The following is a 26,163-nucleotide window of genomic DNA, read 5'->3' on the forward strand; positions in this document are numbered from 1 at the left end:
AGATAGATAGATAGATAGATAGATAGATAGATAGATAGATAGATAGAGACAGACAGAAGATAGACATATAGATGGATAAAGATGCAAAGACTTCCTTCCAAAATGGAGAAAAAATGGTGCAGTAGGAAAGCAGAGAGATTATTTATAGAAAGTTAGACAAGGCCAAAAGAGCATATTTCTTCTCTCTGAGTTTTCAATATCTATGCTTCCAAAACAACTTTTCCAAAAAAAAAAAAAAAAAAAAGCTTTCTTCCTCTGATATCACCATAGTGCTATTAATGTAAAGTTATTTAAAGAGTTTTATTTTGTTCTAAAGAAATTTAGACATCTGCTTCAGAGGAAGATCCTAATTTTTTATATTAAAAAACTAAATAAGATCTTCAAAGATTAATAAAAATCAGGGAAATTGACTTTGAAAAAGCAAACATGAATTAACCCTTCTTTTATATCTAATAAAATTTTTAGAAAAGGGTCTCTTCAATTTTGGGCATTAAGATGACACTTCTCATGTGGCTTTTGGCTCTAAGCAGTTCAAATTTTTTACCATTTGGCTCTGTGTTCATTCTTTTCTGGATGAAAGAAAAAAAAATGTAGATAATAATACAGAAGAAGGAAATTAATGAAACAACAGAACCTTCCAAGCTCCTTCCTACACCAGGCACCCTGGGGCTGGGCCTCGTCCAGCAGCCCAGCTTCTCCTGGATGGCGCAGGAGGCTTTTGGCGGGCTTTGAACTGCTTTCACAACATCCGCTCTGCTTTCTGGCAGACAAGCAAGGTTTGGCAGGGATTCTAAAAATATCATGAAAGAGAGAATGCTATACTTTCAGTTTTTACTCCAAATAGTCAGTGCGTAGTTTGACTTAAGACCTAAGCATTAGAAATGTGCTCTACCAGAGCAGCTATGGGAAGAGGAGGTTCACCGCTCTTGTGACATAGGCCAGGGTAACTCAGAGACAGTTTCAGTTGGACCCATTAATCATTCCATTAATAATTTATTTTAAAATGAAAACAGGCTTAGCCAAAAGTCAGTGAACGGTGAGCTGTTAGAAATTCCTAAATATCTGTATTTACTGTACAGCATAATACGATCAACTTTTGCTCAAGGTCAACTTGGAAGTTTGTTCAACTTCCTAGAAGAATTTCCCTGAAGTGCATTCATTCCAGCACTATCCCAGTGCAGGGATTTTTCTTATTTACGGAATGCGCCTATGGCAAATATAAACATTATTGTTAAAACAGTTTCCTTGTTTCTGCATGAAACTCTGTTGTCTTTGCTTGTCCACACTCCTACTTTGAAGCTTTTAAAAAATAAACATTTCCTCTGTGTATGATACATTCTCTGTGCAATATATAATACTCAGAGAGAAGTGCACAAAGAGAAGAAGTGTGCTTACAGAATTATCACAAAATAAACACTTCTATACAACTACTACCGAGGTCACAGAAGGACCCGCAGCCAGCACTCAGAAGCTCCATTCACATCCCTTCTCAGTCCCATCCTCTCCTCTTCCTCAAAGGCAACCACTCTCTTGACTGCTTTGAATTTTAAAAACAATTAGAAATAATTATTATACCCTTCCAATATGAACATGCACACATGTACCAAGTTCTCTCTCTCCTTTGAATAGGTTGACGTGCTTTGCTTTTGTTTGGCTTCTTCAGCAAGACCAATTTCCACATCAGCATACCCTCTTACCTCCTGAGGTTAATAGGACTGCATGACACGGGTCCTGTTGTATTTTATTAGCCCCCAGCACTACACTTTGGGGAAGCCTAAGGGATCTATGGAAAGAGCTGCTTCCCACAAATGTCCAGAGAGAGCAGTTCCCCAGCTGGGTGGAGCAGGCAGCCCTGAGCGGGCCCCTAATCTTCTCTGCTTCCTGGTATTCAAGACCTTGTGTAATCTCCTCCCTGAAGACGAGATGACTTAATGACTTGCTTCTACTGAATAGAATACTGCAAAAGTAATGTGATGTCATTACTGCCACTAGGTTATAACCCATCTCACTCACTCACTCTCACTGTGTTGCTTGCTCTGAAAGAAGCCAGTTTCCAAGTTGTGACCTGCCCTATGGAGAAGCCCATGTGGCAAGGAACTGAGGGTAGCCTCTGGCCAACAGCCAGAGAGCAACTGAGACCCTCAGTCCAACAACCTGAAAGGAGCTGAATCCTGCCAATGACTACATGCAAGCGTTTAGAAACTGATCCCTCTCCATGGAGGAATGAATGCAGCCCCACCTGACACCCTGATCACAGCCTTGTGAGAGACCTGGGGGCAGAGTCATTTCACCAAGCCACACCCAGATTCCTGGCCACAGACACTTTGAAATAATAAATGCTGATTGTTGGAAGTTGCTAAGCTTTGGGCAAATTTGTTACCCAGCACTGGATAACTGATACACTGACAGAAAAGCAAAAGCTGCTGAATTCACCAACGACATGGTCATACTGCATGGAGAGCATAAGGTCACAGAGACCCATAGTGAATGGTAACACTAATTCTTTTCACAAAGTTGGCCCCGCAGTGGCCAGGTGAGGGCATGGTGCCTGTAAAGATCTAAAATCCTGAGTCTGCTGCTCTATGGAAGGCCTGAGGCCACAGCCTTTTTCCTTCTACTAATGACTCAAACTGCACATGCCCTCCTGGGCCTCTACTTCCTACTTCTCCCAACATGGACGGCAGCTTATTATCTGTTAATAGACATTCCACTTCCTTGAATGTCCTTCTCTTGCTATTCATTTCTTCCTGACTCATGGACTTCGTGACAGTGTTCCTAATGCCCCCAGTAAGTCACTTTCCCCCTCAGGCCACCAAAGCACCCTGAGCACATCTCAACTGTAGTATTTTTGCACTTCATTTCAGTCATGTATTTGTTTTCCTCTGTCTCTACACCCAGTAGAGTCCATTCAGTGGTCCCAGTCACCTAGAATAGTGGCTGGTACATAGTAAGAGTCAGGAAACACTTGCTCAATGAAAACTTTACTCATTCATATCAGCTACCACAGACGAAGAAGACAGTAAAATCTCAATACACGATGACATATTACATTGAATAATCAAACATATTCATCAGCTTTGTACATACTGTGAAACGGCGGCCAGTGATATCTTTTATTATCAATAAAAATTTTAATATTAAATAAGAGTGAATTTCTCTGCATTTGTATTCTCTTTGTATAATTAAAATTCACTTTTCTTTTTCCATTCCAGCCTCATTTTTTCAGCCTTTTAGGGTGTTCAGATGTTCTCCTGACTAACTGGGACGCCTGACTAAGAGCCACTCAGCCTGCCTTTGTAGCCTTGTCCTTTCAATTGCTGACATTTCTTCCTGGAAAATGACTCAAGTTCTTAATGCCAAAGGCCATAGACAAAACAAAATTCACTTACAGATTTTGTCAAAGCTTTTCAGATAAATCGTCTGCTAAATCAGGACTATTCGACAAAGTATCCTGGCCTCCACGTGTTCCTGCTATAATCTAAATGTGAAAGCAGGACACTTTTGTTATGAAGAACCATTTCAGCTCAGGGAGGCCCTGAAAATAGCTTCAGTACTTCCTGTACACTGTCCCTTATTCCCATTGTGAAAACATCTGCTGGTCTATTACCACAGAGTGTGTACTTCCCACTGTCGGGCTCTCACGGTGCTCCTTGGCTGCAATGCCCACAGCTGACAATCACTACATCTTAGATGCAGCTGAAGTCAAAACATTTTCTTCTGGATGTAGTCCTGAAGAATGGCACCTTGCATGAATCAGATGAAAACTCGAGATCTTATTTATACCACTATTTAATCTCACCAGTTGATGATCTCTCTCATCAACATTTGTTGAACCAGGTACTGTGCTAGGTATAAGGGTTACAAAAAAAATTATGCATGGTCCTTGTTGTCTAGGAGCTTAAAATTTGAAATTTTATAACAGAGTGAATGCAAAAATCAAGGCCTATTGTGAAAAACTGCCTTGGGCGCTACCATGTGAATGTCCTAGTGCTTTAAGAATGTCAAGGTCATCTTACCCTATAAAGATTATATTTACTTTTACAGCCCTTCCCTGCACCCACACAAACACGCTGTGATTAGCAAGAATCTCTGCAGAACCAGCCATTCCTTGCCCCCACATTCATAGAGTTCATCCACAATTTGAAATTTTGTTACCTTTAATGTGCTATTCAATGTTCGGATTTTGTGGAGTTTCTCATTTATAGATGGATTTTTACACCGCTTAACAAAGGATTTTCTCAACTCCTTTTTAGTCGAAGGCCGTCGGTCCCCAAGAGGAGATAGACTAGCTTGCTCTAACGATTTGTACAGCTTCTCCATTTCGTCATCTTCAGACACTTTTATCTCTTCTATTTGAAAAAAAAAAAGAAAGAAAGAAAGCAATAACAATTAACCCAGTAAAAAAAAATCAAAGAGAGAACATTCAATACTGTGGTCCTAAGGCATGGCCCTGCTGGCACCCTCATCTCAGACTTCTCTCTAGAACTGAAAGACAATAAATGTTTGCTGTCTAAGTCACCCAGTTGGTGATACTTTATTATTGCAGAGCCATGTTCCCTGTGAAGGCACCAGGGAAGGAGTTATTCCAAGCCTCTCTCCTGGCTTCAAGTGGTTCCTTGGTTTGTGGCAGCATAACTCCAATATTCACGTGGGTTGTTCCCTGCATGCACGTCTCTGTGTCCAAACTTCCCCTATTTATGAGGGTATCAGTCATGTTGGATTAGAAACCTGCCCTATTGCCCTCATCTTAACTAGTTAAATCTGCAACAATCCTGTTTCCCAATAAGGTCACATTCTGAGGTATTAGGGGTTAAGACTTCAACATATGAATTTTATTTATTTATTTATTTTATTATTATTATTATTTTGAGATTGAGTTTTACTATTGTTGCCCAGGCTAAAGTGCAATGGCACAATCTTGGCTCACTAAAACCTCTGCCTCCCAGGTTCAAGTGATTCTCCTGTCTCAGCCTCCCAAGTAGCTGGGATTACAGGCACCTACCACCATGCCCAGTTCATTTTTATATTTTTAGTAGAGATGGGGTTTCACCATGTTGCCCAGGCTGGTCTTGAACTCCTGACCTCAGGAGATCTGCCTACCTCAGCCTCCCAAAGTGCTGGGATTGCAGGTGTGAGCCACCACGCCCAGCCCAACATATGAATTTTAGAGGGACACAATTCAACCCATACAGAGTCCACCCTCTAGCCTCCTAAATTCATGTGTTTCTCACATGCAATACATTCACCTCATCCCAACAACTCCAAAAGTCTTAACCCATTCCACCATCAACTCTAAGACCAAAAGCTCGCCAAGATATCATCCAGGCCAGGAGCGGTGGCTCATGCCTATAAGCCCAACAGTTTGGGAGGCCGAGGCAGGCAGATAACCTGAACTCAGGAGTTTGAGACCACCCTTGGCAACACAGTAAAACCCGTGTCTACTAAAATACAAAAAAATAGCTGGGCGTGGTGGTGCGTGTCTGTCATCCCAGCTACTTGGGAGACTGAGACGTGAGAATCACTTGAGCCCAGGAGGTGGAGGTTGCAGTGAGCCGAGATCACACCACTGTACTCCAGCTTCGGCTACAGAGTGAGACTCTGTCACCAAAATAAATAAATAAATAAAAATTTAAAAAGTGAAAATATATATATATATATGTATATATGTATATATATATATGTATATATGTATATATAATCTAAACCAGGTACTGGTGAAACTCAGTGGGGGAGTGATTCATCCTGAGGCAAAATTCATCTCCATCTTTAAAACCAGTGCAAGTAGAAAAATATCTGCTTCTAAAATACAGAGTGTGGGACAAATAAGCCCTAGCAAATGATACCCATGCTAAAGTTTGAGAACTACTGCCCTAGATGATTGCTTAATGTCCTTCCCAGAACTACCCTTGGAGAGAAGAAACCTGTCTGTGGTCTGTGGTTTTGAGTAGAAAGCAATCATTCCTCATTTTGCCACACAGACTCCGTCTCCCTTCCTAACCACACTTTGCCAGCCTCGGCCCACATGACTGCAGTGAAGCCACTCCACCATAGGAACTACTGGGGACCATGTGGACTAGATGAGGCCAATGGCAGTTCCACCATTCTGGCCACAGTCACTGATTCAGAGATAAACATGTGTCTCTGGTCAGGCCATTTGGGGCCAAGGAGACTCAGTTTCAAGACTTTGGAGTATCAGATAAGTAATCTCTCTTTTTTCTTAAGCTGAATGTTGTGATAGTGTGAGCTGGAAGCTTCCAGGAAGCATCCCAAGAATAATGACACTGGAGCCAAAATTCTGAGACACAGATTGGATGATACCGTTGGAGCCCTCTCAGTCTATGGGAGCTAATATGTTACCCATGTTAAGCTACCCCGGGTTTGTTTTTCAATCATATGCACCTAGATGGGCCTCAAATGATACAGAGGTTACTCAAAGAAAGTCTTCATCTTTTGATGTTGCTTTAATTTCTCACTAAGAATGTTAGTCTGTTATTCCTTTATTCCCTGAAAATAAGCTTGGGAAAGAAATACAATGAGATTTCTTTTTCCACCACATATTCCTTAATGTTTATATGTTTCATTTCTGTCCAAAGAACCAGCTTGAAAGAGGACTCTATAGAAAGTATGACATTAGAGGAAATGGAAAAACAGCCTCTCCACTGGGTAGAAAAAAGCATATAATGGTAACCTAGGGGCATCAAAACCAAGCAAACTTCACATACCTTAGAGTTTACTCCTCTATGATTAGAAATCTTTATGCAAGAATTAGTTGCCCCCCATCCATCCCAGAAAGTCACCAATACTCATTCATAAAACAGAAAGCAAAGATGATGCACTCACTTCATAGCTGAGTTAAAGTGCTCGTCAGCACAGTCTCTTTTTTCTCTACCAAACCATCTCACAAAAGGGAAGAAAATACTCAAAACTACATCTGAAGACAATAAGATTTTTGGCTCAGGCCATGTGCAGACATCAAAAGTGGGCTTTTGTCAATAAGCACATGAAAAGATGCTCAATATCGTCAGTCATGAGGGAAATGCAAACCAAAACCACCAAGAGATGTCCCTTCAACCCCAGGGTGGCTACAATTAAAAAGACAAACAGTAAGTGTGGGTGAGGATGTGGGTAAATTGGAATCCTCATACATTGCTAGTGGGAATATAAAACAGAGCTGCTACTTTTATTTTATTTTATTTTATTTTATTTTATTTTATTGTTTAGTTTTTAAAGACAGGGTCTTGGTGTATCATCTGGGCTGGAGAGCAGTGGCATAAGCATAGCTCATTGCAGACTAGAACCCTTGGACTCACTAGATTCTCCTGCCTAAGCCTCCGAAGTAGCTGGGACTACAGGTGCATGCCACCATGCTCAGCTAATTGAGTTAACACTTTAGAAAATAGTTTGTCCATTTCTCAAAGTGCTAAACATGGAGTTTAGCATGTGCCCCAGCAATTCCACTCCAACATAAATACTCAAGAGAATTGAAAACATATATTCACACAAAAACTGTACATTGTTCACAACAGTATTATTCATAACAGACTAAACGTGGGAAGAGCCTAAATGTTCATCAGCTGATGAAAGGAAAAACAAAATGTGGCATCTGCACATGACAGAATAGTATTCAATAATTAAAATAAATAAAGTACTCAATTGTCCAGAATACTTCAACATGGGTGAACCTTGAAAACATTTTGCTAAGTAAAAGAAGCCAGTCACAAACAACCACATATTGTGTGATTCCATTTATATGAAATGTCCAGATTAGACGAACCCACAGAGACAGAAACTAGAATAATAATTGCCTGGGGTCTGGGAGGGGACAAGCAGGAATGGGGAATGGCAGTTAATGTGTAGGAATTTCTTTTCGTGAGGCTGAAATGTTCCAAAATTAGATTGTGATGACAGTTGCACAACTCCAAATATACTAAAAACCAATGAACTGTACACTTTCATGTGTGAATGTTATGATATGTGAAATATATCTCAATAAAGCTATAAAAAAGTAGTCATTTATGAGATTGTCATGAGAGCTGATGCTACATAGCAGAAATACTAAGCGTGGCCACAGTTCTGAGGTCAAGCTGGAGACACTGGAAAGTCTTAAGGAAGTTAAATGGAAAGAAATCTGACTCCTAAAGGGGGGCATTAGGATTGAGGACTTGGAGTTTTCAGTTTTAAGACACATAGTTATTTTACATGTCCTTTAAAAAAAATAAATACAGCTAACAAGGTAGAATTCTACTTAGATTAAAGCAAAAACACATAGCTTTCAATACCACAGTATTTTTGAATTAAGGAATATATGTTGGCTGGGCACAGTGGCTCACGCCTGTAATCCTAGCACTTTGGGAGGCCGAGGTGGGTGGATCACTTGAGGTCAGGAGTTCGAGACCAGCCTGGCCAACATGGCGAAACCCTGTCTCTACTTAAAAAGAAAAAATTAGCTGGGCATGGTGGTAGATGCCTGTAATCCCAGCTACTCCGGAGGCTGAGGCAGGAGACTTGCTTGAACCCCAGAGGTGAGGTTGCAGTGAGCCGAGATCGCACCACTGCACTCCAGACTTGGGTGACAGAGTGAAACTCTGTCTCAAAAAAAACCAAAACAAAACAAACCAAAAAAACAAACATCAACAAGCAAACCGAACAAGAGTATGAAAAAGATAAATAGAATGGTTTCTTTACATTTCTCTGTGTTCACCAAGTAGCTACATTGTGCTACTAAAGACTGTGATAGAAAACAACTTACCAATTGAGCCACTAAAAGAAAAAGAATATTTTTGACTAAAACAATTCGTTTGTAATTATGTCACAGTAACAATGATTATCATTGCTTCCAAGATGGCTGAATAGGAACTGCTCCGGTCTACAGCTCCCAGTGAAATCAATGCAGAAGACAGGTGATTTCTGCATTTCCAACTGAGGTACCTGGTTCACCTCACTGGGACTGGTTGGACAGTGGGTGCAGCCCATGGAGGGCAAGCTAAAGCAGGGCGGGGTGTCGCCTCACCCGGGAAGTGCAAGGGGTTGGGAGATTTCCCTTTCCTAGCCAAGGGAACCCATGAGTAACTGTACCTGGAGAAACGGTACACTTCTACCCAAATACTGCGCTTTTCCCATGGTCTTCGCAACCAGCAGACCAGGAGATTCCCTCCCATGCCTGGCTCAGTGGGTCCCACACCCATGGAGCCTCGCTCACTGCTATCACAGCAATCTGAGATCATCCTGGGATGCTGGAGCTTGGCAGGGGTAGGGGCATTCGCCATTGCTGAGGCTTGAGTAGGTGGTTCTATGCTCACAGTGTAAACAAAGCAGCAGGGAAGCTTGAACTGGGTGGAGCCCACTGCAACTCAGCAAGGCCTACTGCCTCTCTAGATTCCACCTCTGCGGGCAGGGAATATCTGAACAAAAGGCAGCAGACAACTTCTGCAGACTTAAACGTCCTTGCCTGACAGCTCTGAAGAGAGGAGCGGTTCTCCGAGGACGGCATTCGAGCTCCGATAATGGACAGACCACCTCCTCAAGTGGGTCCCTGACCCCCATGTAGCCTGCCTAGAGCCTCGCCTCCCAGTAGGGGCTGACAGACACCTCATACAAGTGGGTGCCCCTCGGGGACAAAACTTCCAGAGGAAGGATCAGGCAGCGATACTTGCTGTTTTGCAGCCTCCGCTGGTGATACCCAGGCAAACAGGGTCTGGAATGCACCCAAGGGCAAACTCCAACAGACCTGCAGCTAAGGAACCTATCTGTTACAAGAAAAACTAACAAACAGAAAAGAATAACATCAACATCATTAGAAAGGACATCCATACCAAAACTCCATCCATAGGTCACCAACATCAAAGACCAAAGATAGATAAAACCACAAAGATGGGGAGAAACCAGAGTGGAAAGGCTGAAAATTCCAAAAACCAGAGCACCTCTTCTCCTCCAAAGGAACACAACTCCTCACCAGCAAGGGAACAAAACTGGGTGGAGAATGAGTTTGATGAGTTGACACAAGTAGGCTTCAGAAAGTCGATAATAACAAACTTCTCTGAGCTAAAGGAGCATGTTATAACCCATCGCAAGGAAGCTAAAATACTTAGAAAAAGATTAGATGAATGGCTAACTAGAATAATCAGTGTAGAGAAGAGTTCAATGACCTGATGATGCTGAAAACCACAGTACAAGAACTTGGTGAAGCATACACAAGCTTCAACAGCCAATTTGATCAAGTGGAAGAAAGGATATCAGTGATTGAAGATCAAAGTAATGAAATAAAGCAAAAAGACAAAATTAGAGAAAAAAGAATGGAAAGAAACAAACGAAGCCTCCAAGAAATATGGGACTATGTGAAAAGACCAAATCTACGTTTGATTGGTGTACCTGAAAGTGACGGGGAGAATGGAACCAAATTGGAAAACACTCTTTAGGATGTTATCCAGGAGAACTTCCCCAACCTAGCAAGGAAGGTCAACATTCAAATTCAGGAAATACAGAGAACACCACAAAGATACTTCTTGAGAAGAGCAACCCTGAGACACATAATTGTGAGATTCACCAAGGTTGAAATGAAGGAAAAAATTAAGGGCAGCCAGAGAGAAAGGTTGGGTTACCCACAAAGGGAAGCCCATCAGACAAACAGTGGATCTCTCTCGGCAGAAACCCTACAAGCCAGAAGAGAGTGGGGGCCAATATTCAACATTCTTAAAGAAAAGAATTTCCAACCCAGAATTTCATATCCAGCCAAACTAAGCTTCATAAGTGAAGGAGAAATAAAATCCTTTACAGACAAGTAAATGCTGAGAGATTTTGTCACCACCAGGCCTGCCTTACAAGAGCTCTTAAAGAAAGCACTAAACATGGAAAGATACAACCAGTACCAGCCACTGCAAAAACATGCCAAATTGTAAAGACCATCAATGCTAGGAAGAAACTGCATCAATTAACGGGTGAAAAAAACAACTAGCATCATAATGACAGGATCTAATTCACACATAACAATACTAACCTTAAATGTAAATGGGCTAAACATCCCAATTAAAAGACACAGACTGGAAAATTGGATAAAGAGTCAAGACCCACCAGTGTGCTGTAATCAGAGACCCACCTCACATGCAAAGACACACATAGGCTCAAAATAAAGGGATGGAGGAAGATCTACCAAGCAAATGCAAAGCAAATAAAGCAGGGGTTGCAACCCTGGTCTCTGATAAAACAGACTTTAAACCAACAAAGATCAAGAGAGACAAAGAAGAACATTACATAATGGTTAAGGGATCAATTCAACAAGAAGAGCTAACTATCCTAAATATATACGCACCCAAGACAGGAGCACCCAGATTCATAAAGCAAGTCCTTAGAGACCTACAAAGAGACTTAGACTCTCACACAATAATAATGGGAGACTTTACCACCCCACAGTCAATATTAGAAAGATCAACAAGACAGAAAATTAACAAGGATATCCAGGACTTGAACTCAGCTCTGGACCAAGCAGACCTAATAGACATCTACAGAACTCTCCACCCCAAATCAACAGAATATACATTCTTCTCAGCACCACATCACACTTATTCTAAAGTTGACCAAATAATTGGAAGTAAAACACTCCTCAGCAAATTTTAAAAAATAGAAATCACGACAAACTGTCTCTCAGACCCCAGTGTAATCAAATTACAATTCAGGGTTAAGAAACTCACTCAAAACTGCACAACTACACGGAAACTGAACAACCTGCTCCTCAATGACTACTGGGTACATAACGAAATGAAGGCAGAAATAAAGATGTTCTTTGAAACCAATGAGAACGAAGACACAACGTACCAGAATCTCTGGGACTTATTTAAAGCAGTGTTTATAGGGAAATTTATAGCACTAAATGCCCACAAGAGAAACCAAGGAAGATCTAAAATTGACACCCTAACATCACAATTAAAAGAACCAGAGAAGTAAGAACAAACAAATTCAAAAGCTAGCAGAAGGCAAGAAATAACTAAGATCAGAGCAGAACCAGAACTGAAGGAGATAGAGACACAAAAACCCTTCAAAAAATCAGCGAATCCAGGAGCTGTTTTTCTTGAAAAGATCAACAAAATAGATAGAATGGTAGCAACACTAATAAAGAAGAAAAGAAAGAAGAATCATATAGACACAACAAAAAATGATAAAGGGGATATCACCACTGATCCCACAGAAATACAAACTACCATCAGAGAATACTATAAACACCTATACACAAATAAACTAGAAAGTCTAGAAGAAGCTGAGAAATTCCTGGACACATACACCCTCCAAAGACTAAACCAGGAAGAAGTTGAATCTCTGAATAAACTAATAATAGCTTCTGAAAATTGAGGCAATAATTAATAGCCTACCAACCAGAAAAAGTCCAAGACCAGACAGATTCACAGCCGAATTCTACCAGAGGTACGAAGAGGAGTTGGTACTATTCCTTCTGAAACTATTCCAATCAACAGAAAAAGAGGGAATCTTCCCAAACTCATTTTATGAGGCCAACATCATCGTGATACCAAAGCCTGGCAGAGACACAACAAAAAAAGAGAATTTTAGGCCAATATCCCCAAAGAACATTGATGTGAAAATTCTCAATAAAATACTGGCAAACCAAATCCAGTAGCATATCAAAAAAGCTTATCAACCACGATCAAGTCAGCTTCATCCCTGGGATGCAAGGCTGCTTCAACGTATGCAAATCAATAGACATAATCCATCACATAAACAGAATCAATGACAAAAACTACATGATTATCTCAATAGATGCAAAAAGTTCTTCGACAAAAATCAACAACCTGTCATGCTACAAACTCTCAATAAACTAGGTATTGATGGAATGTATCTCAAAATAATAAGAGCTATTTATGACAAACCCACAGCCAATATCATACTGAATGGGCAAAAATTGGAAGCATTCCCTTAGAAAACTGGCATAAGACAAGGATGCCCTCTCTCATCACTCCTATTCAGCATAGTAATGGAAGTTCTGGCCAGGACAATGAGGCAAGAGAAAGAAATAAAGTGTATTCAATTAGGAAAAGAGGAGGTCAAATTGTCTCTGTTTGCGGATGACAAGATTGTATATTTAGAAAACCCCATTATCTCAGCCCAAAGTCTCCTTAAGCTGATAAGCAACTTCAGCAAAGTCTCAGGATACAAAATCAATGTGCAAAAATCACAAGCATTCCTATACACCAATAACAGACAGAGAGCCAAATCATGAGTGAACTCCTATTCACAATTGCTACAAAGAGAATAAATACCTAGGAATCCAACTTAGAAGGGATGTGAAGGACTTCTTCAAGGAGAACTACAAACCACTGCTCACTGAAATAAAAGAAGACACAAACAAACAGAAGAACATTCCATGCTCATGAATAGGAAGAATCAATATCATGAAAATGGCCATACTGCCCAAGGTATTTATAGATTCAATGCTATCCCCATGAAGCTACCACTGAGCTTCTTCACAGAATTGGAAAAAATTACTTTAAATTTCATATGGAACCAAAAAGGATCCTGCATAACCAAGACAATCCTAAGTCAAAAGAACAAAGCTGGAGGCATCATGCTACCTGACTTCAAACTATACTACAAGGCCACAATAACCAAAACAGCATGGTACTGGTACCAAAACAGATATATAGACCAATGGAACAGAACAGAGGACTCAGAAATAACACCACACATCCACAACCATCTGATCTTTGAGAAACCTGACAAAAACAAGCAACAGGGAAAGGATTCCCTATTTAATAAGTGGTGCTGGGAAAACTGGCTAGCCATATGCACAAAGCTGAAACTGGATTGCTTCCTTACACCCTACACAAAAATTAACGCAAGATGGATTAAAGACTTACACATAAGACCTAAAATCATAAAAACCCTAGAAGAAAACCTAGGCAATACCATTCAGGACATAGGCATGGGCAAAGACTTCATAACTAAACACCAAAAGCAATGGCAACAAAAACCAAAATTGACAAATGGGATCTAATTAAACTAAAGAGCTTCTGCACAGCCAAAGAAACTATCATCGAAGTGAATGGGCAACCTACAGAATGAGAGAAAATCTTTGCAATCTATCCATCTGACAAAGGGCTAATATCCAGAATCTACAAAGAACTTAAACAAATTTACAAGAGAAAAACAACCCCATCAAAAAGTGGGCAAAGGATATGAACAGACTCTTCTCAAAAGAAGACATTTATGCAGCCAACAGACATGAAAAAACGCTCCTTATCACTTGTCATCAGAGAAATGCAAATCAAAACCACAATGAGATACCATCTCACGCCAGTTAGAATGGTGATCATTAAAAAGTCAGGAAACAACAGATGCTGGAGAGGATGTGGAGAAATAGGAACGCTTTTACACTGTTGGTGGGAGTGTAAATTAGTTCAACCATTGTGGAAGACAGTGTGGCGATTCCTCAAGGATCTAGAACTAGAAATACCATTCGAGCCAGCAATCCCATTACTGGGTATATACCCAAAGGATTATAAATCATGCCACTATAAAGACACATGCATACATATGTTTATTGTGGCATTATTCACAATAGCAAAGACTTGTAACCAACCCAAATGTCCATCAATAATAGACTGGATAAAGAAAATGTGGCACATATTCACCATGGAATACTATGCAGCCATAAAAAAGGATGAGTCCATGTCCTTTACAGGGACATAGATGAAGCTGGAAACCATAATTCTCAGCAAAATATCACAAGGACAGAAAACCAAATACTGCATGTTCTCATTCATAAATGGGAGTTGAACAATGAGTACACATGGACACAGGAAAAGGAACATCACACACCAGGGCCTGTTGGTGGGTGGGGGACTGGGGGAGGGGTAGCATTAGGAGAAATACCTAATGTAAATGACAAGTTGATGGGTGCAGCAAACCAACATGGCACATGTATACCTATGTAACAAACCTGCACGTTGTGCACATGTACCCTAGAACTTAAAGCATAATAATAAAAAAGTTATTACATTAAAATCACATACCTGATTCAATACCCATTAAATCAGTAAAGATAAAAATAACTTCAGAATCTTGGGATAACATGGCATATAATATATTCCCTACATGAAAAATAAATGGAACTTCCTTTTGGATAGTTTTATTATTATTTAATGTATTTACATGAAGACATATGATCTTTACGTTAAAAATATCAAAGGGTATCTTCCATTTCTTTTTCTAACTTAAACTTTGGGTTGGGCAGCTGTGTACATGTAAATATAGCTTGATATTCTAATAAATAACTAAACTTTAAAATTAACAAACAGATAAAGTGAACCTGTTGCGGTAACCAGACATGAAAACAGAATTCATCTAAAATTTCATATATTATGTTCGAAAAAAAAAAGTCCTCTATTTAAATTCATCCAAAAATGAGATCATGGCAAGAAGTATGTATGTTCAGATAGGATTAAAGCTGTTCAAGAAATGAGGAAAAAATGAAAGGCAAATTATCATGCAGCTTCCTGCCTCTCAGCCACCCCTCTCTCCTCAGAGAAAGCCTAGAACTGAAAGACTGTGTGTCTGACCCCTAATGACCTGATTCCAGAATCACCCACAAGCATAAAACAGTAAAAATAATAAATGCTGGTGTTAGGAGTCAAGAAAATACCCTTATTGGCTGTTTTGTGTGTCACAATCTAAGAGGTCTACAACATATCACTAAATACTCAGGGGATACACCTGTGCCCCAGGTCCACGACTCAGTCAGGGACATTATATGGTTTTTATTGTTGCTAATGGCTGGTGCTTAGATCTTCACAGGGCCATAAAATGAACATCCAATTATAATGGAAGCAGGTGATAAGTAGGATCATAGGACAAAAACAGACTCAAAAGGTACAAGTGCAAAACAAAACACAGCTTGTACCTGACCCCAAAGCAAATGTGAGAATCCTTCTCAATTGCTATACTAAGACTACAGCAGGCTTGTCAAACCTTTCTGGCCACCCTTGTACCTCCCAAGAGGCTTTTCAGTAAAGCAGTATTTTTTAAATTTCCCTTTTGCTTTTTATATATTTTTCTAAATTAGGATTTCATAGTAGAAAACACTACATTATTTCTCTTATCTTACAAGATCATAAAGAGCAAAGAAAACAGATTGGCAGAAAAGACCGCTTGTCTCTCTCCCATTGGAGACAGGAGCCAAATTAATTATTTCCACTCCCCTCATCTTCTGAAGCAAAATAAATGAATTTTGTCTGACAGTCAAGTGTTTCCAATGCAATTTTTATCCTTCCTTTCTAGTGTATATTTTAGTCTTCCTACGTAAAACAGCAGGACTTTGATTCTGCCACAGAAGACGCTTTAAAGTCTATCTTACCTCACCTCATACATGTTTTGTCAAGGAAGATGAAAACTATTTTTATTTTATGGATGAGAAAAATAAAGACTCCAGAAAAACAGTAAGTGATCTTTTCAAAATGCAAATTAGTGATGGAGTTAAGAATAAACATTCACTTTCACACCGTGCAGAACCATGCCCTTCCAGAGCAGTCCTCTCAAACTTTAACAGGCAGTCACCTAGGAATCTTGTTAAAATGTAGATTCCATTTGAGTTCATCTGGGATGGTGCCGAGATTGTGAATTTTTAGCAAGCTCCTAAGTGATGCTGGAATTGCCGGTCCATGAACCATACTTGAGTAACAAGGCCAGTCTGTTAGCAATTTTTCATGCAACGCTAGCCTCAGGTCATTGGAAGAGAAAGCGACTAGAGTTACAACTAGCACACTGAGATTTGTCCATAAACCAGCACTCTGTACTATTTCTTAATTAAAAAACCAGAACACAGAATGAAAGAAAATTTGGCTTTGCTCAAAGGAGTATGTCCAAAATCCCTGCTTAAAAGTGTCAGTGCCTCATATGTTGAGTTGGTAGAATGTGGGTTAATGTCAGTGACCCTTCACATTTGTTACACTAACTTAGAATGTTTCAAGGGGTCAGACTCCTAAACTGTTTTCAAACATAGGTCAGCTATCTAACTAGTTAGACTCAAGAAAGGATATATATATATATACACAAACACACACATAATATATATATACATATATAATATATATATATATATATATATATATATACTGAGCTAGTTTAACAACAACAACAACAAAACAAAACAACAAAAACATATATTATATATATATATGTATTTTAAACAAGATCCTTCTTGGTGACATTAGCAAATGAGACAAAACAACATTTTTAACCAACAGTTAGAAGTTCACTTCTTTCCAAGATCATGCCAAATGAATGTGCTGCTCCCTTCTCCTCCTCCTCCATACCCCAGGCTATTGTCTGCTCTGACAACACAGGCATGCCCCAGTAGGCCCGGAATTTGGCTGTCAAGAACACTGTATGCAGATTATCTCTTTAAATGCTATATTTTCAACTTTGCCTCCCCCACTATCTTATTTTTGGTCTTTCCTTGTGCTTTCTAGAATGTGGCTGTTTATTTTCTACTTAGAACCTAAACGCTGGATTCAGAAGACAGGAGGGGAATTCATATGCCATATTTCCTATCAGAATTTGAAAGGAAATTTGTTTCAGATTAGGAAAGTCCAAATGATGTCCCAGGGAAGATAATTTTAGTTCCCCAACATGCAACACTTGGAAAAGTTTAGGTAGAAAACAGCATTTCCTGTTCATATGCAATGTTCTAAGTGCCTGAGAAAGAAAAGACCGTGGAAGGCACTTGTCACTAAGAGCAGAAAAAACTATATAGTCATTTGGGTATTTTGCATATGCTTTAAGGCTTTACAAATGTTATTTAATATAGCACCTGATGCCAAAAGATCAGAAGAATTGTATAGGCTTCCTCTAATTAGTAAATTTGACAACTCTACAACGCAGCAAAAGATTTGAAATCATAATGATAGATTTAAATTATTTAATTAAGAAAAAAAAATCTGGATAACTCATTTTAGTAGTGAGGACACTACTGACCAACAACATTGGCATAGTATAATTTGAGAGAGAAATCTATTTTTGCTGCTGTTGGATAGAGATAATGGTCATACGTTGAGTTTTTACTATGTGATATGCACTGTGTTAATTCTTAGACCAACATTATTTCATTATCTTTTAACACTTCTATGAGAAAAGTATTATTAACCCTGATATAAAAGGCAGGATATCAAGACATAGAAAAATTAAAACTCTTTCACCAAATTCACAAAGAAACAAACCTAGGTTCTGACTCGAAAGCTCATTTTCTTAAATACTATGCTATAAATTTACATAGCTATACTATGCTATGAATATACATTTGATGCATTCTTTTGAATAAAACTCAATGAAGACTATATATTTCCAATCAGGCAATATATAGTCCCTGAGATGGTAGTTGACTGAACTGGACAGACCAAGGCTCAGATCCCTGCTTGAACTACTACATCTTCAAAGAGGGCAATCCCTACCCAGAGCCTCTGCTGCTGAGGTGCCCAGGTTTTGTACCTCAAATTCTGTCTCCACAAGGCCACAGGGCACGAGACCTGAGAGCAGAAAATTGATAAGCCAGGCAGCAATCTAGGACACAAACCACAAAATCAGATTACCTTCTTGGGGACTTGAACTGGACACTTGGGGATCATGAGCCAGTTGAATCAAAAGCAGAAGGTAATAATCACAAATGCATGTGTACAAGACTGCAACCATGTACTAAAGAGAGGTATGAGTGCTTAGAAGAAGAGAATGTCAAGTTGGGAGAACACTCTAGTTGGGAAAGGTGAGGTGATTTTAAAAGATGGCAGGTTTGCAACAAACCTGCACATCCTGTGCATGTATCCCAGAACTTAAATTAAATTAAGTTTTTTTAAAAAATATGGCAGGTAAAATAAATTCCATGAGAAACTAAACATATTAAGAGAAAGAGAGAGAGAGAGAAAACACCCAGGTATAAAGCTAAGGCTTTTACTTGTGCTCTCATGAATCTGAGACAATAGTAGTTTCACTTTGATTTCCCTCATTTTCCTCTATCTGTTTTACCTTCTCTGCCAGAGTCATATACGTATCTTCTCTCATGTGTTCGATGTTTCTGTTAAGACAGCTCAAGACTCTTCTACTGTATTATTGCTTTTATCAATAAGAACAAACCTAGTCTATTGGGTGATCTTTAATGGTTGTTTTGTTGTTGTTATTATTGAATCTTGAGGCAATCGTTTTCTGAAATAATCTTAAGTTGACTCCATTGCTCAACTATCTGATTAAGTAGCTTTATATTCTTAAAACAAGTATTTCATTTGTTTTTAAATTTTACTCTTCCAAATATATGAGCACCCAGGATAAGGCAAGATATTTAAAGTAGACATAAAATTACTACATTTGCTCATATGCTAAGAAAGCAGAAAACGTTGGTGTGCATACAAAAAGATACTTGATCCTTTTTTTTCTTTTTAAAATACGTTAATGAGGTAGAGGCTGAATGAGAACAAAATGGTAGAGGGGGTGGGAAGCTGGAAAATCACCTAAATTCTAGGATACGAATCCAATGCACTGTAGATAAACATGTCAGCTGTGGCCCCCAAACCCACTGAATCCATCAACCATGTGGATCCATGATGGGGACAAGTGAATACAAAGGGTAAAAATGAAAATTTTAGAAAAAGGAAAGGGATGAGGCTAGGGGACACTTAGGTCAAGAACAGAGAGGAAAGAGAAAGGAAGAAGTTAGCTTATCTCAATTTCACTGGGCAGAATATGAAGGTTGGAACAGATAAATGCCATTATCTTTTTTTTTCTTTCTTTTTTTTTGAGACAGGGTCTCACTCTATTGCCCAGGCTGGAGTGCAGTGGTGCGATCTCGGTTCACTGCAACCACTGCCTCCTTGGTTCAAGTTACTATCCTGCTTCAGCTTCCCAAGTAGCTGGGACTACAGGTGCCCGCCACCACACCGGGCTAATTTTTTGTATTTTTAGTAGAGATGGGGTTTCACCATGTTAGCCAAGATGGTCTCAATCTCCTGACCTCGTGATCTGCCCACCTCGGCCTCCCAAAGTGCTGGGATTACAGGCGTGAGCCACCACGCCCAGCTGCCTTTATCTTTTCAAGATGGCACTCTCATTCCCTTATCACTATGACTATTATCTTCTGCAATCTATGTACTTGTATAACATGACCTAACTAGTTAGATATACCATATTCATGGATGCCTTAATGCTTTAAAGGTAGTACTTCTTGCCAAATTAATCTAAACATTTGAGAAATTTTTGACCAAAATCCAAAAATTATATTCTAAATACAACCTGAAAATTAAATTCACAAGATTACCTGAATGATCGTGCCAAGGAGAGGTACACTTTACAGAATACCAAAGAATGCCATAAAGTTAGATTCTAACTACCATACTGACAAAGTGATAAAAAGAAAGATTGGGCCGGGTGATAGCTTACACCTGTAATCCCAGCACTTTTGAGGCCGAGGCAGTCAGATCAGTTGAGGTCAGGAGTTTGAGACCAGCCTGGCCAACATGGTGAAACCCCATCTCTACCAAAAATACAAAAATTAGCCAGGTGTGGTGGCATGCCTCTAGCTACTCAGGAGGCTGAGGTGGAAGAATCACTTGAACCCAGGAGGCAGAGGTTACAGTGAAAAGAGGTCATGCCACTGCACTCCAGCCTGGGTAACAAAATGAGACCCTGTCTCAAAAAAAAAAAAAAAAAAAAACCAGAAAAAGAAAACAATTGTTTTGAGCTCAGAACATTTAAGCAAATTTCAAGTACACAATGTAGTATTGCTGACTCTAGTCACTATGCTGTATATTCAATCCCCTGAGCATATTCATTTTATAGCTGAAACTGGTACAGCTGCTATTGTCGCTTTTTTTAAGGGACAGTTTTCAGTGTATCTCAATATTTGAAGAATTGCTTGGTCCAAGGGCAAGTACACTTCAAATGTTGAGATACACTGAAAACTTTCTCTTAAAAAAAAAAATAGCTGTATCAGCTATCTCAAAAAGTAATAGCACGGGTATATAAACTGATACATATTAGAATGTTTACTGTAACACTCTGTAATAATAAAAAATTGGAAATCACCTAAATTTCCATCTTTTGAAGAATTAATAATACTACTATACTAGCAGTAGTGTAATATTCACACCACAGAAAATGATGCAGTTATCAAAAATAACAAGGTAGAGCTGCATGTACTAACATGGAAGGTTTATATGGAAAAGCAAACAGGCTACAGATGGATATTTATCACATAATTCTATTTACATTTTTTTAAAAAGACTAATGGCGTGTGTGTGTGTGTGTGTGTGTGTGTGATCTGCATTGGTACATAGAAAAAATACACTCCAAATGTTAACCAGAATGCAAGATCCAGAACACAAAAATTGTAGGCATAGTGCCTAGAACAGTTATTACCAAATAATAAAAGTACAATATTTTTTTGAATGAATGAATAGTAACTTTAGTGATAAAGATATGGTAGCATTGGGAAAATGGTGGTAAAGGAAATCTTTATTTGTTCTTGGTATCTTTCTAGATTGTTTGAGATTTTGTCAAGTAAGTTATAATACTTTTGTGATTAAAACTTAAATATAGATAAAAATACACTCTTGCCTACCCCCTTCAGATAATGTTATGATGTGTCACAAGAAACAAACATAGTTCTTGGTAATAAAACAAAATTATTTGTAAAGTACTACCAGGGCCAGACTGCCTGCATATAGCCCTTTTTCCTTAAAAGTAAAAAATCATCCTAAAAATTGCAGATTTCTGATCCTGCTACATGGCATGACTAGCTAGTCTTTCAGGTTAAAAAATATATTCATTGGTGATAAAGAGACATACTGAATATTATTGTCCCCTGAGCCTCTTATCATGATATACTCAGCTATATTTGAAAGCATTTTGAGAAAACAGAGCCTAGCAAGGGGTCTCATGCCAATGGGTCCTGCCAAGGAGGAGGGTCTTCTGTATTTCCAGGGAGCAGTTATAGACATGGAGTTTAATGACTGCCTAGGTGTTCAAACTTCCAAGGCACACTTCATTGCAAATAGGAAGACATTCACAATGTACCTTTCAAATATTTAGAAAATATTTCTAACAGGTACTTCGTAATTTTTAATGGCAAAAAGTTAGCGTTTAGATTGTGACTGTTCATAACTGCCACGTCTTGCCCTCAAACTTTGCAAATCAGTTCGCTGTTATTTTACATGGTTAAAGGTCTAGTTTGTATGGTTGATATAATACATGATATGTAAATAAATATGGTCATAAAACTGCTATAGATTTGGCTTTGATTTTAACACAAAATATGCCATAGGCTTATTATACATATTTAGTGTCAAGTTCTGTATTGTGATTACTTCAATTCCTCAGCAGTCAACTTTTAATCCGGGGTGTCCAATCTTTTGGCTTCCCTCGGCCACATTAGAAGAAAAAGAATTGCCTTGGGCTACACGTAAAATATACTAACAATAGCTGATCAGCTAAAAAGAAAAAAATCACAAAAAATTCTCATAATGTTTTAAGAAAGTTGATGAATTTGTGTTGGGCCACAATCAAAACTGTCCTGAGCCGCAAGTTGGATAAACTTGTTTAATCTTGGCTTTTTGCTAAAAGCTAAAAGCATTTGGCTAACTGATACTTTTTCTGACTTAGCCCCCAGAATAACCACCCTTTTGGTTCCCCTTCTCCCTTAACGGGGGTGAAGTTTTGCTTGTGTTCTTTGCAGTCTATCAATGTTGGGGCACCCCAGAGCTCAGATGTGATTTTTTTTTTTTTTTTAGACAGAGTCTCGCTCTGTTGCCCAGGCTGGAGTGCAGTGGTGCGATCTCAACTCACTGCAAGTTCTGCCTCTCGGGTTCACGCCATTCTCCTGCTGCAGCCTCCTGAGTAGCTGGGTCTACAGGCACCCACCACCACGCCCGGCTAATTTTTTGTATTTTTAGTAGAGACGGGATTTCACCGTGTTAGCCAGGATGGTCTCGATCTCCTGACCTCGTGATCCACCCGCCTCGGCCTCCCAAAGTGCTGGGATTACAGGCGTGAGCCACCGCGCCTGGCCAGAACTGACTTCTTCCTTCTGTGTACTCTCTCTCCCCGGGTGATCTCAATTAGTCCCAATTCTTCAAATACAACTATATGCTGAAGATCACCCATTTTAAGTCTCCAAGCCCTCCGCTGAAGTCCAGACTCACATATCCACACAGACTTGACTTCTCTGCCTAGATTTCAAATTCAACTTCAAATTTTTGATTGATATCCCCAAATGGTAGGTCTTTTCCATCTTATGATATGACAACTCTATTCTTTTATTCATTCATGCTGAAAGTCTTGAAATCATCTTTGACTTCTTTTTCTTTGAAACCTCATGTCAGCAAATTCCATTGTCTCACTTTAAAATATACACAGCGTCTGACCGCTTTCCATCTCAACCTAATGTTTTCTTCCTAGCAAATCCCATCACCTCCACCTGAACACAGGCAGCAGTCACCTGCTTTCATAGATGCAGTTCCTACTTTCACAGATGCTCCCTCATGTCCGTGCACAGAGCCAGAGCAGCTCTTTCCAAACTTCAGTGAGATGGCATTGCTCCTCCCTGCAGCCTCCCTGTAGAGGGAACCCTGCAGCCACTTCCCCTCCCACTTTGAGCAGAACCCAGAGTGCTCACCTGCCTACATAGCCCTATGTGATGGGATCCCTGCCCACCTCTTGCACCTCTGCTCCTGGCCACATGCCCTCCACTCTACGCACTCCACACTGCGTCTTCCTGCCGCTAGTCTTCAATCACCTCCAGCACTGTCGGACTGCCCTTGGTGTGCTTTTTGCCTGGAAAACTCTTCCCCGAATATTAATTTGGCTCGCCCTCTCCCCTCCATAGTTTTCTGCTCAAATATCGACTTATCAGAGAGACTTTCCAGGACCACCAATGTAAAATCACATACCCCACCCCATACCCCACCTCTGTCCAGTCTCTCTCTAATCCCCTTGCCCTGCCTCTTGTAAAAAAAAAAAAAAAAAGCATGGCTTTTAACAACCACTGAATCTATCACATGTGCTGTTTCCTACTGTTTCCCTACCAGTCTCTCCCCTCAGTGTTAGCTCTATGGGACTGTTTATTTTGGCTTTTGCTTGCTTTTTGCCCAGCTCATGGCATGGTGCTTGGCATATAAAAAGCACTTGACAAATATTATTGAATGAATGGCGTTCCCACACCCAGTGATATCATAATAGTATTTACATGCTTCTATTTCTAGCGTTAGGTGGGTGACCTGTACTACTTCACCATTGAAAAACATGCAACATCATGATTGTCGAAGGAGAGAAATTATCTTAGTTATATGTGGCTTGGCTCACATCATGTCTAACTCAACCTTGTGTCTTGCTGATTACTCAGAATTATTCTTAGGTATTACGTTGATTAGAATCTCAGGCTGTGGAGTCAAACAGAACTGCATTTCAGATACAACTTTCACACTTACTAGTAATATGACTGTTTTAAGTAATTTACTTAATCAGTTTAAGCCCAGTAAAATAGAGATATTTTTCTTCTTCCATAAAATAGAGGTGATGAAAAAGTACCTACTTCTAACTTGGTAGTAGAAGTGATGAAAAAGTACCTACTTCCAACATGGTGGCAGAGTAGAAACACAGAAACCTTTCTGTCTGAGATCAAGCAACCAGAAAAATGCCCATAATTGCTATTTCTATCAGCATTGTACTTTGGATCTACCCAAAACAAGAAAAATAAGTAAAAGATATAGTGTTTGGAAAGGAAAAAAGAAAAACCATTATCATTTGTAGAAATATGATCATATACATTAAAAAATTAGGATAATTACTAGAATTAAAATGAGAATTTAGAAAGCTTGATTCTTAAAAACGCATTTTAAAACCTAATTGCATTCATGTACACCAGCAATAGTTATAAAATGAAAAAGAGAAAAATTGATTTTAAAAATAGCATTTAAAAATATGAAATATATAGCACTAAATCTAACAAATATTTTCAAGACTTTTAATAGAAAATATAAATTGTGAAATTTTATTATAAGATGCAAGAAAGACAAATAAATGGAGAGAGGTAAAGAGACCAATTTCATGTACTGGAAAATTTTAGACTATAACAATTTCTGTTTCCCCCAGATTGAATCTAAAAATGTAACCGAATTCGCGTCAAAGTCCCACAGACTGTGTGTCTGCATGCATGTGCATGTGTGTGTATGTGTGGGTAATTTCACAGGCGATTCTAAAAGATATATGGAGGTTAAAATGGCCAAGAGTATCCTAAACACCCTTTAAAAAAAGAACAAAGTAGGAAAACATGTGCCAGATTTTAAAACTTATTTTGTAAAAAGAATGGTAGGAGCCAGGGTAGAAAAAATAGCCCACTGGAGACTTACGTGGACGTTTGGGAGAAAAATGGCATATACAGAAATGATACTAGGAAAATTACATATGCATATAGAGTAAGATGATATTGTATCTCATTCATGGAACACATCAAAATAATTCCAAGTGGACTAAAGTTTATAAAACATGGAAGAATATCTTTAAGATACCAATGTAGGGAGAAATTTCTTAATCAATACCATAAAAACCATTTAACCATAAAGGAAAGGATAGATCATTTTAATCACCTTAAAACTGAGTTCTACTTATTGAAAGATACTACTTTACAAGAAAAGTGAAGTAAAAAAGTAGAAAATATATTTGCAATATGTTAAACTGACAATGAAGGAGTATCCAGAATGTATACATTCCTAGAAATCCATTGGAAAAACAAAAATACACCTATGGGTAAAAAAGTGAAATAAACACTCTTAGATGTGCTAATCCATAATCAAGATTACCACCTGTCAATTTTGCAAAAATTTAGAAACCCAACTTTACCAGTGAGGATGTGGGGCTTTGAGAGCGCTCACCCATGCTGAAGAGATGTATTTTGGTGGAACCAATTTATAAAGCAATTTCCTCTAGTAAAGTTGAAAACAGGCATACATCATGGCCAGCAATTCCATTTCCAGGTATATACTCGTAGAGAAATGCAGGCATATGTGGACCAAAATAGTTGTATAAGAATTTTCATTAAGAACATTTAAAGACAAGCTAGAGACTGAAAGAAAATATTTGCAAAACACACAAATAAAGGACTTTATAATAGAGAGATGATAGCAAATAACA

General features: G+C 39.0%; 1 protein-coding gene across 12 annotated transcripts in view; it reads right to left on the reverse strand.

Moving 5' to 3' along the window:
- Window positions 1-26,163, reverse strand: part of IPCEF1 (interaction protein for cytohesin exchange factors 1) — a 207,965-nt gene that overhangs the window by 8,696 nt on the left and 173,106 nt on the right. For all 12 annotated transcript variants that reach the window (XM_023206113.2, XM_023206109.2, XM_023206105.2 and 9 more), the window contains one exon: window positions 4,156-4,349. In XM_023206113.2, the coding sequence (XP_023061881.1) occupies window positions 4,156-4,349 (194 nt within the window). The remainder of the gene's footprint in view (window positions 1-4,155; window positions 4,350-26,163) is intronic.

This window comes from Piliocolobus tephrosceles, chromosome 5 (assembly GCF_002776525.5).
Source record: "Piliocolobus tephrosceles isolate RC106 chromosome 5, ASM277652v3, whole genome shotgun sequence".
In the NCBI taxonomy this organism is placed as follows: Eukaryota; Metazoa; Chordata; class Mammalia; order Primates; family Cercopithecidae; genus Piliocolobus; species Piliocolobus tephrosceles.